Genomic DNA, 13,415 nt, shown 5'->3' with positions numbered 1-13,415 from the left:
AACTAGACAAATAACATTTGTTTAAAAAAAAAAGAATGAGGAAACACATATGAAAACAATACCGTCGAGGGTACAGTGGATTGCGCACTGAGGGGAACCCAAAGAATGGTTTACCCCCGATGGGGGAAAAAACAATCCAACAATGGAGTTGATGTCCACGCGCACTATCACGGAAAGGAGGAGTCACATTACCTCGTGACTGGAAAGACATCTTCGAAGAAAAACAACTTGCAAACATCCGGAACCAACACTAGATGGCAGAAGTATGCAAAGCATGTGTATCTATAGCACATATGCCTTGAACATATATATATATATATATATATATATATATGCAACTATTCAGACTCCTCGAACCTCCGCAGTGATGCGCACGCAGCAGCAGCAGCGGGGAACAGAGGAAAACGGACCCCGATTGCTGGCAGGTAGATTTTATTTTGCTCCTTCTCTCAGTGACGCGTTTCGGGCACAGCCGAGCCCTTGATCAAACACTGGAAACAGTCCGCCATTACAATTTAAATATGCTAAGTGAGTTTGCTTACTGTGTCACATGATCATAGACACAGAAAACAGATTTACGAAAAGACAGATTACGTAGAGTCTCTTGAGCAGCCGCCATAAATTTAAATACATTGATTGTGACTAGAATAATGTGCACAATATTGCTGTATAAATACATTTAAAAGCATCACATAAAACATATATTGGTGGTCCAAATTCTAAAATAAAAAATGAACATGACCTAAATGTAAATACATATGATTATATTTACATATCAACACTGGAATGGATAAAAATATAACACATTGTTAAAAATTGTCAATAAATAGGATATAAAATATCGCTAATAAAACAGTATCAATATAGTGCCCAAAAATCCAGACATGAGCCAGCGAGAGTCATATATGTGAGCTATTGAGTATCAGCCTAAATGCTTGCTATGATGTAGTTATGGCCTAATTTGCTTTCAAATCATGTCATGATTCGTCATCTGAAATGAGTGAGAAAGTGCCAATAAATATGTGCAAAATATTACTCACGCTATCCTTTCCTCGAATGTAATCACCATTAGAAAAAGGATATTCTAGTGTAAGTAAAACCCCTAACAAAATCTAAAAAGCCAAAAATGTGCAAAATCTCCTAAAGCAGCTAAGGTTTCATAATGAGTATTGTGTACAGACAAGAACAGTGTCTACTCCTAAGAAATAAGTATCCAAGAGGGAATGAGTATTAAGGAAATAAATAGGGAGGTGACTAAAAGGAATCAGTGCATAATGTAAGAAACAATATCTCGATATCACCAGGGTCACGACAACATGTTCCTATAGGAAATTATGCATATCCTCTGTTGTGTTCAACCCATGTGGTGCTTTACTATCAAGTTCTAGAATAATGCGAGATTCTAGTTGTCTTAGCTTCTTTTCTTTGTTACCGCCCCTCCTTAGGGGGGAAATCGCATTAATTACAAAGTACGAGAGGCTGCTCAAGTCATTGTCATGTTCTCGTTTAAAATGTCTGGCTACAGGATAAGATGAATCGTTGTTCACTATAGCTCGGATGTGCTGCAGAATCCTGACGTGCACCTGTAGCTTGGTACTTCCCACGTAACGCAAGCCACAGGTGAACGTCAGGACGTACACAGCAAACTCAGTGCGGCAATTATAATTCCCTTGGATGGCACATTTCTCATCCGAGAATGGAGTGGTGTAATGAGTAGTATTAACACCAAACTTGCACGCCCGACACGAGGAACATTTAAAAAAACCTTTCCTAGGTTTTAGCCAAGTGCCAGTGATTCCTGTCTCTGGACTACTTTTGACTAACTGGCTCCTCATAGACTTCGCTTATCTGTAAGTAATAGTAGGAAAATTAGGAAGGCGTGGTCCCAGTACCCCATCCGTAAGTACAATAGGCCAATTTTTCTTTATGATTGATTTGATCTTTCTCTCCTGCCTGCTATATGTTGTAATCAATCTAGGACAGGTATCAGCACCAGTTTCGCTGTCTACCTTAGCTGTCTTGTGCAGGAGGGTATCTCTTGGTCTAACTTGGGACTTGACAAGGGCACGTGTCAGGGTTTTGTCGCTGTACCCTCTTAGCCTTAGTCTCTGTATTACATCATTCGTGCACTTATCAAGTTGTTCCGCCGTACTGCAAATGCGCTTAATCCGCAGCATTTCACCGAACGGAATACTGTCTATCAAATGCTTGGGATGGCTGCTACTGGCATGTAGAGTGCTGTTGCCTGCTGTGGGCTTCCTAAATAAGGTTGTTTCAAGTTTGTTGTTTGCGACCAGCACTCTATATATACACATACATATATTCACAAACTATAAAGATACATAGATAGATAGAGCGAGAAGTGCCGAGTGCAACATGCTATTAATTACCATTGATGTGTGAGGGGATGGGATATAACTTGCAAGAGGCGAAGTCTAGAGTGGGTCATGATGCCCCTCCCAACAATGGTAATGAATAGCATGCTGCACTCTGCACCTCTTGCTCTCTCTCTTTCTCTCTCTCTCTCAAGACAATAAGCATAGCTTTCTCAAGTCACTATACTGTAGTAATATAGAAGTATGTGAAACTGTGTGTATTACTCCACTATTTCCAAATAACAGGTTATTTGGCCACTTTTATTTTCACTGACATGACATACACATATATCATAGTTTATTCTCACAGATTAACATTATAGATGGTTATAAACCTCTGTACTGAATTTCATATACTTGTACAGTCGATCTTTTTCCACAAATGGTGGTGGTATAGGAATAGAGGTGATACAACTATCTTCAAAGGATATTTTTCTCTGCCACACTAACATAAAATCTGTAGTTTTTCTCACCGAAGCAAAGAAACTATCCAAGGCGTCGAACTTCCATTGCCTTTCATACTTCTTGTTGTATGACTTGATAGCTTTCTGCAATGAAAAGAGTCCTATCAGGATGCATGCATATTCAAGAATGAAAATCTGGCACAAAAAAATGACACATTTTTCACTTATCTGTGAGACCTCCTAATATTAAGTTTAATATATTCATTTTCGGAGTTAGAGCTTCCCTCCCGTTTTATATCTCAGGTAAATATATTTGTCTTTCTGAAACTTGGCTCGCTCTTGTTGAACATACCACAATTATATACAACTAGTCTATTAAATAATACATGTGCTATACTGGCCTTCGTGTAAAAAGTGGGCAGTCAGTCCTTAAGTTGTAGCAGGGTTTAACGGGGTCCGTGCACGAAAGCTTCCTATTTACATGTTCACGTTTAAACTTCATATCTTATCTTTCTAGCCAAGTTACTTGTTGCCTGCTTTGCATGTACATGATAATACACTTAGAAAGTGTCCTGATTGCAAGCATATTTCTTTGTAAGCATTTTATCACAACATTGTACATTATGCTCAATGATAAAGTACACTGAGCACGTTGCCCTAGAGTATTATTGTTGTCCGTTTGGAGACAGCTTTGAGTCGGGAATACAAACAATGAGTAGCTAAGGACCTCAGACACAGTGCGAACGAGGCCACTTTTTATTATATATACGTTTACACATGGGCGCTTGGGAGGAACTGGTCCTCAAGGTCCAATACGAGTCAATTTTCAGTACAAATGTTATTGCCTGGTATAGGTACATTGATGACTTATTTGTGGTCTGGAGGGGTAGCAAAGAACAGGCAGAGAAATTTTATCTTTATGATTAATGTAAATCAGTTCAACCTCAAATTCACTGCAACCATGAGTCAGTCTAATATTGCATTTTTGGACACCGAGGTATTCATTTGTAACAACACGATCCAAACTAGACTACACAGAAAACACACTGCAGGCAATACCATCCTCCATGCATGGAGTGCACATCCTACACATCTTATCAACAGCATTCCCTACGGGGAGATGCTTAGGTTAAGGAGAATATGCAGCAGCCAATTTGATCTTGAGCTTGCTCAGCAAGCAAGCAAAATTCGATTTTTGGAGAGGGGCTACAGTGCACGGGTCATTAATAGTGCCATAATGAAAAGTATGAAAGTTGACAGACAGAAACTCCTTGATACTTACAGAACCTCTGATCCAATGGTACCCAAGAAAACAGGCGCTATGTCACCCTTAACAGCCAGTCCATTTAGGATCATTACGGGGTACAATAGGCAACATTCAGACCTATACAAAATCGTAAATCGTAATTGGCCCATTATCCTCAGTGATCCAATCATCGGTCCTACTCTTCCTCACAGAGCCTCTATCACCTACAGTAAGGCTCCCTCTATGAAGGACCGTCTGGTCAATACCAGCCCCGAAACCATTGAAAGAACCACATGGTTTCAGACCAATAGTGGATTTTTTAAATGTAAAACTTGCAAATCTTGTATCCACGGTTTGAACATGAAAACTTTTAAAGATGGTTTTAGTGATAGAGAACATCTTATTGACAAGGTTTTAACATGCAAAACAGAGTTCTCTATATACGTTTTACAATGCCCCTGCCAACTTAGATATGTTGGCAGCACGAAACATGCTGTTCATAAACGCATCTTACAACATCTTCGGGCTATAACAAATGAAGACAATACCTACCCAGTAGCCAGACATTTCAAGGAACATCACCACAGTGACAATAAGGGCCTAAAATTCTATGACATTGACGCAGTAACGGCAAGTAGGCGCGGAGGAGATAGAGAGCATAAACTCCGCCAACTTGAAACCCGGTATATTTTGCAGCTAGATTCAAAACATCCAGGGGGACTGAATATTACAGAGGATCTTTACACTTGCCTACCTTAATGCTATTCAGTTTTCTGTAGGCATCCATCTTTCCATCGTAGGTTTTTATACTAGTTGGCAGAACCTTGAGGCGGCTCTCTGCCTTTTAGATTAATATTTATTTATGTATTTTAAAGATTGTTAGTCATTCAGTGAAGTGAGAATGATTTCTTTGTATGCATACCTCATGTACCCCCATTTTAGCTGCCATCTCACATCAGGTGTCATATTGGCCTATTTTTCTTGCAATAGTTACATTAGTACCCTTTATTTATAATCTGCCTTTTAATTACCTTATTTTCAGGCTGAAATACATGACATTACCATCAGTCATGGTGAGGGCTCTCACCACACTGCATCTAACCTTGAATAGAGTCCCCATGATTTCTCTTACATCGTGGGCTGCTGGATATGTCAGTATACTTGATCTGTCCACATCTACCAGTTGGACAAATGATATAGGATATTTTAGCATGCCTCTGGCTGTTTCTATTTTAGAAATTACATCTATTTGGTGACTTTCTCTTACTTGATTTAGTTTGCTTCAAGATTAGAGTACTTCCCCCATTGTTTGATTATCAGACAATCATCTCAATTACAATTATATCTTAATTCATTATCTTTTTTACTCTTATCTCACAGGTGAGGCTTATTGGTTTACATATTTCACGTTGCACATTTGCACAATTCATCCATGTGACTATCCTTACGACAATATTTTAGTAAAGGCAGACTTGTTAACAGCGTTACCTACAACAGGGGATTTATCCCGCGATTTGCCATGATAATAATGAACATAATCATGAACGTGGAGTGCTTTTGTGTTTTCTTCATGAGAATGTTTACATTCAGATTACACACGAGATGTTATTATTACATCACAAGCCAGGTGCACACTATACATGAGGTTTTGTCAAAAGAATCGTTATATTCTAGATGACTTGTGTATTCCATTTCATGGCTGCATAGGTGTTCCTTAGTTTAGCACCTTATCTCCACTATACAGCTGTCGGTTAACAGATACATGTTTACTGGCAAGCATATATATGTTCATTGACTGTATCATGACGAGGTACATATGTGGTCGCGCTTTGCATATACAACAGCGATACTTTGCACAAGTGAAAAAATATTTATTTATTTATTCTCTTTGAATTCAATTGCTATTTGCACTTACATCGGTCTCAATATACAATATTTATTTATATGATGTAAATAATAATACAGGTTTTTAAATTATTTATAATTCAATTACCTTGCTGATGTATTTTAAACGCGTTGTTTTGCACAGTTCAAATTGTCAAGTCTGTTATCCATTTCGTCTACAAACAGTCACATGATCACTTGGTTGTATGCACAGTCACTTTATAAGCCATCTTTTCATTGGATCATGTCATGTGATCAAGGCTCGGAGGAGCCGAAACGTTATGGCGGCAAAAAGGCACAGATTAAAATAATTTAGCACTCATCTTTGGTCCGTGTCTGTTTATGCTGTGACGGTGTGGAGCTACAATTGCAGCAAGTATACGGATTTATATATATATATATATATATATATATATATATATATATATATATGTATGATATTTACCTCACTAGAGAAGCACTTCCATGGATTATCCTGGACGTTCACCTGTGGCAGATTCCCAGCCCTGCAGACTTCTGTCACCATCCTGTAAAGGACAGAGGCCTGTTCCACACCAGGTTGGCTTCCTGATACAGCACTCATACAGGTAAATGGGGAGTTAAGCTGCTCCAAGAGATCTGGTAGAATGCACTTCTTATTACGCTCTCTAGGGTAGAGTCAGGGTAGATAGGGTTCTCAATATGAAATAAATTCATATATGCAAATGATCACTGCAACGTTATAATGGTTGAATTATTCATCTTCTTTATCATTCTTGTAATGCTGGTAACAATGCTTTATTTCCTTCTGCTTATAATTGCAGCTTGTGGTTTTTACACAAGAATCCAATTGCTTCAATAAATGTTTGAAATGTGAATTTACGAATTTACGTATCTCCATTGGGAATGCCTAAGAAAATAACAAAAAGGAAGATCTGTTTCCACAATTTCCCTGGGAGCGGAATCAGAGTGGTTATGTTCTAAGGCTGCAGGCACCATCCGATACCCTGTAAGGTTTAGGGGTCCAGGTGGTTCACTGTGAGCTAGCCAAGAATTGGGCCAAAATATTTTGATGATGTGCATGGATTAAGTCCCTATATTTTGGTGCATATGTATTGCAACCACACAGTCTTACTTGATTAGTAGAACCTATACGACGAAGTGTAATCTCGCGAATTCATCATCAGAAAAGAAGTGGCGGCCGCATTGTATGAGGCAGAGTTATGGGGGTATAGTACCTTAAAAAAGCTCCAAGTACAAGAGAATCATTTTCTCAGGTCCCCGATGTATTTAGTCCCTGATATCCCACTGGCGCTGCAGTATCTTGAACTGGGTATTTCCACAATAGCAGATGAGGCTACACTGAAACCCTTAGTGTAGTGGGTCCGCTTGCATAAGAATCCTTGTGCTGCATTATACCTAAAATCTGTTCAAGAAATGTGTATATATATACACGTAGAGGTGGCAGAGATTGGTTAAATTTTGTTAAAAACCTTCTAACATTGTTGCTTCTAGAGTGGTGTTGGAAGCACCCTAATGAAGTTAGTCTGAATTAAAGTTGATCCTGGTAAAAAGCAGTACTGGTCCCATAAAATCGGGGGGACATATTTCTAAAGCTCTGAAATAAAGTTTTTTGTTTTAAATAAACAATTTTATTGGTTTTATGCAAATATGTATAACAGACATCACCAAAATCCATGCATCGCCTCTCTGCAGCCCCATAGTAGTCCTTCATCAGTGTACTGGGTCACTAAAGTCAAAAACCATAGTATACCCACCATTTGTCCAAGATCCATTTGTGTTTACAGGGACATCCCCTCACCATTTAGATTGGCTCCTCCACCTACGTGCACCAGTCCATCCCTGCCCGCCATTCAGCAAGCGTAGACTGATCCGCTGTCTTCTATCTCCTGGCTATGTCCCTCCTGGCGACCACTGTGGCCATGCCTATCAAGTATCGTTCCACTCTATGTTTCCCAGATCATCAAGTATGCCAAAGAGGTCTTGTTTAGATCTGTGTCTGAAAAGTTTCAGCGCTCCGTCCATCATCTCCTTCTGTTTCCTTTGTTCGCCCTAAGTTGGCAGGGTATGCCCAGATGTGGGTCTCTTGCTCACTTTGCCACTGGATTCAAGCTAGCCTGGTTGATGAGGGGTGTTACCATGAAACCGGTCCCAGGATGCTATTTTACGGTCTACGGAAGACCTTGCTTGGCAGTTCGGGCTAGACTGTTTCCAGGAGGAACAAGGTCAAGACTGATTTACATATGCCAGGGTCTGAACTGGGGTGGCGGAGTGAGCGATGATGGATTCAACCCAGATCTGTAACTGGGGTTGAGTGTCTGAAATGTTTCAGCGCTCCGTCCATCATCTCCTTGTGTTTGCCTTGTTTAGGCATCAGTCTGACTGGGTACCTTAAGATGTGGATCAGGGAGCTTCATATCCATTGCCAGTAGTCTGCGATTGAGGGGCACAGCCAGGTCATATGAAAAAACCTATTACTACAATTGGACAGCAGAAACAGGACGGATGGTGCATTATCCTGGCTTGCCATAGCTTCTGGGGAGTGAGGTAATTCAGCTGAATTGTCTCAGTGGGAAGGATATACGAGCAAGGGGCCAATTCATGTAATCAAAGGGGCCAATCAAGGGGGCCAATCCAGTCTTCCCATTTCTGCCTCAGGGGAGTGAAAACTTCAGGGGTTGTAGATAAGAGTGCTGTAGATGTGAAAGATGCGGCCTCTCTCCACCTTACCCATCAGTAGTGTGGCCTCAATGGGTCATGCTCAGGGAGACCCTCAAGACGGGTTTTGTATGTGACCAGTGTTTGTTTGAGGAGCAAGTATTTATGGAACTGGGTCTTGGAGAGGTTGTAATGGGTCTGAAGGTCTTGGAATGACCTGATGTGGTCCCAGTGCCAAATGTTTCCCAGGATTGTGATGCCGATTCCATCCTATTTCTGAAAGCCATAGAGTCGCGCAGTGTGATGGAGCAGTCAAAATCGCCATATTGGAGTCTGCTGTGTTAGTGTATAGCGCCAGCCCATGAAATGAAGAAGTGCACGCAATTCAGGAAGATCGCATGGGTCGTCTCAGGAAGTCTTTGCAGGATGGAATCCCACATAGTAGCCCCATTACCTTGTTGAAACTAAGAAGGGAAAGTTTGGCCCAGTACGCAGGGTCATTCCATACCCGGGCATCCAATTATTGATGACAAGCAATTGTGTCACCCTGTAATGCAGTTTAAGGTTGACCATCCCCATATTTGTCATATACCAACAGTCTGCATTTACCCCAATCTATACGGGGTGGACAATTTGCCCACAAGAAGAGTCGGATTGTGGACGTGAGATTGTGAACCCAACAGCTGGGGACAAACAATTGGAAAATCTGAAGGGTGTATAAATACAATGTTAGGATCATCATTTTGAAGACGGCCACGCGGCTCAGCATGTTGAGTGGTAATGCTCCGCACATTGGATACTTGACTTCATGGCGGATATGAGGGGTGGTATATTAAGACTCCAGATCAGTCCTGGCATACAAGAGATATACATTCCCAAGTATTTAAAGAGTAACTGTTTTATGGGTATGAACGATTGCCATTGCATAGCTGCACTGTTGCCCTCACTTCTCTGATTTTATTTTCGACAGCGCAGGATATTAAGATGGCATGTAGTATGGCATTCAGGCCAGTGGGTTCCGCAGGGGACTGAGTCGAGGGGCTGTTTCCTTGCTGTCCAGCAGCAACCATTGGAGGGGAGGACAGTAAACGTATCCATTTTAGTTTGGGCATGCACAGGCGGGCCCTTCTCCTTCTCCATGTTGTGCTGCAAGGGGGTCGCCTAATACAGAAACCTGGGGTCGTGGTGAGCTCAATGTGGGTCGGTAGTTTTTTAATTCGGTCCTCCTCTCAGCCCGTTTATCCCACAGGGCCAGCACGAGCAGCTGAGGCGACATAGTGGAGTACAGTGATGGGGTAGCAAGTCTTGGGGCAAGACCAGCGCATAGGCTCTGCCACGGTGCAAGGTCCCGAAAGTAGAGTTCGCCTGTGGGCATGTGTGCTTTAGGTCAGTGTCTTATCTTACTTTTTGCAGTGCGGACCCCCAGCGGTGCAGTATGAGAAGATGGACTTCTTATTGCCCCCGGCATTGGGGCGGTGTGCTTTCCATTCCGCTTTCCCCTTCAACCCATAATGGGCAGCATGTGCAGCCAAACCCTTGAGATCCAGATAATGGGGAATAAAGTCTGGATAAGTGGTACTTGCCACATTGGTGAACATTTGCCAGCAAGATAACATTTAGCCCTTTGGGGCACGCTCACGTGGACCCACTTCACGTCAGCTACCCCAGCAGGCACAGGGTTCTGCTCCGCACCTCAACTCCAGTTCTGCACAGCCCTGGGCACTGACGCCGGTACGAGGACCTCTGCCAAGTAAGTCTCAGTCTCCCTCTCGCCTCACCTTCGTGTCACACTGCATGGTGATGAGCAGCTTTGCAACAGGTTTCTGTGGTTGCAGCATCCCGGGCTTCTTCAGGGAGTGCGAGGGTCCGTTGATCGGCTGGGTGCTATGATCGGTTGTGAGGTAATTCAGTTTCCAATCCCGTTCGTATTTAGCCACCATTTTGTGTCTTTTCGCCATTTTGTGTTGCCCTCACTCAGGCAGCACGGTGAACGAGGTGTTGTTTTCCCTCTTCCTACTGCAACGTGTCAAATAACCTCCTGCCTCTGTTTAAAGCTGGAGTCAGGGTCCGGCCGACTCCACTAATGCTCGTCTGGTTTGACTGATCCCTGTTTCAACTATCTGTTGGTTCGCACCATTCTTTCCTGACTTTATCTTATCCTCTGGCCTTCGGGGCATACAAATTTTGTCCTGCCACCTGCAAGTCGACTTATAAACACTACCACTGATTAACTTGTGGGGAAGGGTGACAAACACAGTTGGAAGAGAGGCTTATTTGAGTTACTTAATATCTTGTTTTCACATTCTTCTCATTGGTTAACCCTGTATGCATTGGGAGTGTTCTTTGTGAATGTGTGTGTTATAAAAGATTGTGCGCCACGAAGTAAAGTGGCAGTCTCCTAAGAACATACAGAGTGTACTTCTGGGACAACTGTACTTAGCTGCAGCTAATAAACCTTATCTTCTACGCCTAACGGAGTGTCCCGTGTCTCTGTTCGACAAAGCAGGTGCACTCAGGAGATTAAGGCGTACCCTGCGCCGCCAGGCCCATAAGGTCTTGGTTCTTCAAATTGGCGCCCGAACGTGGGCTGGCTTCAGAGGTAGCAGTTCTGCCCGAGGATCGTGAGGAGCCCCGCAAGAAAATTCTGGAGGAATCGGGAACCACGTCAAGCGACCCCTGTATGTCGAAGTGGTCCGAAGGTCTTTTGCAGCGCGGTTTCTCCTTGCTGACGACTGCTGCCCTGACTGCCGCGCTGCTTTGGTCCCTTTGATGATGTTTGGTATCGCGAGACATTAGACGGGCCTCTGTTGGCGTAAGAAGACACTTAGTTAAGTATTGGTGGGTAGCTCCCACTATTTTGTTTTGATTTGGGTCTTTGATTCGGCTATTGCAAAAGCCAAAGCCGAGGGGTGAGTACGTTTGTGCTGTATTATTTGATTTAACCCCTTGATGTTTGTGAACAGTCCAGTGAAATAACGATGCCTGGTCTGAGTAAGTTTAGGAAGCTCTGTTGCTTTGGTTGTAATAGGGATTCCCGGCTGGAGAACTCTTGTCCGATTCCTCCGGTTGGAACTTCCACCTATGAGCTTTATTCAAAACATGGTGTCAGCCCCATTGCCTTTAATAAGGCATGGATCCGATACACGAAGAACGATGGCGTTCTACAGTGGCCACAAAATGGTAGTTTTGAGCCTGACATATTAGACAATTTGGAAGCGATATTGTTCAAAAGACAAGCCAGGCCGGCAATGTTTGACTCTTTCGTTTCGTAGAGAGGATCACGTTCAAGAATTGGGTGGTACATGGAATGCTATAACTGCCTCGGATAGAGCACAAGTGGGTGGTGCTAAGCCTGAAGTTTTGATCACAGAACTCCCTGGTAGGATTATTACTTTAATGAAAACAATGATGCCCGCCTTACGAGTTAATTGGGATAAATTAGCTGCGTGTAGACAGAAGAAAGAGGAGTGTCTCCGATTTCTTCACTCGTTTTGAGGAGACGATTATTGATCACAGTGGTCAGGATAGGACTACGGAGGGTGGACAGCGATTATTTGTAGATAAATTCGTATTTAATTTGCTCCCCGAGTTGTCACATAAGTTAAAAGACTCTGAAAGTTCATGGGCTGTTTCCTCTTCTGCTCAGATATTGGCTACTGCTCAATATTACGAAAACAGGGACAAAGAGGAAAAAGACAAGCAAGAGAAAAAGACTAAAGAATTAAAAACGAAGGTTTTTCTGCAACAAGCTTATCCTCCTCGCTCTGCTCAGCGCTAGTTTCAACAGCCTCCCCAATTTCAGAGGGTGTTTCAAAAGCCTGAGCTCTATATTCTGCGGCCTTTGTTAGGTCCTAACCAATGCGCCGATTGTAGGGAGGAAGGTCACTTTAAGAATGGCTGCCCGGTTTTATTACAGCGTAATGGAGGACTATCTACTCCACGAGGTCGTGGTGGTTCCCAGTTAGCGCCCAGGGGTAGAGGTCAAGGTATGTTGCCCCAGACACAGCGTTCACTTCTACCTCCACATTCTATGAACTACTTTGATCAGCAAAATACTCAGTCTACACAGTATTACAATGATGATTACTATGTTGAAGGTGAGAATGACGGTCTTCACGCTAACTAGGACAGCCATAGACAAAGTGAGGGAGTTGTATCGATTCCAGTAGATCAGAATGGGCCTCATGTTAATGTCACTAAATGGGTGTTTCAGAGCCATTTCTTTTAGATACTGGTGCGATGAGAAGTTCTATTATTCACTCCAAACTCCCTGGGGCACCTTTGTCTGGCTTAACAAACGTATCCGTAGGATTTTCTGGCGCCCCAGTTCATAGCCCGGTCTCTTGACCTCTGCCTATTTCAATTGGTTCTTACGATTTGGAAGCTCCGCTTCTTTTAACGACTGGTTGCGGGAAAAATCTGTTGGGTTTGGATTTATTGAAAAGATTGCATGCAACAATATATTGTCCTCCTTCTGGTGTGCATCTCGTTTTGGGGCAGAAACTGACTTCTCCAATGTATTTGTCTAAAGATCAATTTCCACCTGAATTGCTCTCTCTCCCTGCAACACTTTGGGCTAAGGGTCCAAATGATGTTGGTTGTCTTGAGATCCCACCCTATGTTGTTACCCTCAAGCCCAATGCTAAATTGCCACGCATCCCTCAATACAAAATTCCCAATGATGGTGAAAGAGCACTTTTTGCTATTATTTATGATTTGGTTCAGAACGGCGTGGTCGAGGGGAAATGTATGCAATAGTCCTGTTCTCCCGGTTCTTAAACGCACTGATCCTTCTCAGCCTCCTGTTTATCGCTTGGTTATTGATCTCCGGGAGGTTAATAAAATTGT

At 42.6% G+C, this 13,415-nt stretch overlaps 1 protein-coding gene across 2 annotated transcripts in view; it reads right to left on the bottom strand.

The window, feature by feature from the left end:
* The window catches only part of LOC146784326 (poly(ADP-ribose) glycohydrolase-like), an 868,511-nt gene that overhangs the window by 391,677 nt on the left and 463,419 nt on the right, over positions 1-13,415 (bottom strand). For both annotated transcript variants that reach the window (XM_085636068.1, XM_085636067.1), the window contains exon 5: positions 2,849-2,923. In XM_085636068.1, the coding sequence (XP_085492194.1) occupies positions 2,849-2,923 (75 nt within the window). The remainder of the gene's footprint in view (positions 1-2,848; positions 2,924-13,415) is intronic.

The sequence above is a fragment of the Triturus cristatus genome, chromosome 11, assembly GCF_964204655.1.
Source record: "Triturus cristatus chromosome 11, aTriCri1.1, whole genome shotgun sequence".
NCBI classification, from domain to species: Eukaryota; Metazoa; Chordata; class Amphibia; order Caudata; family Salamandridae; genus Triturus; species Triturus cristatus.
Note: the sequence above shows the minus strand (reverse complement) of the source record. Positions and strands in the feature narration are given on the sequence as shown.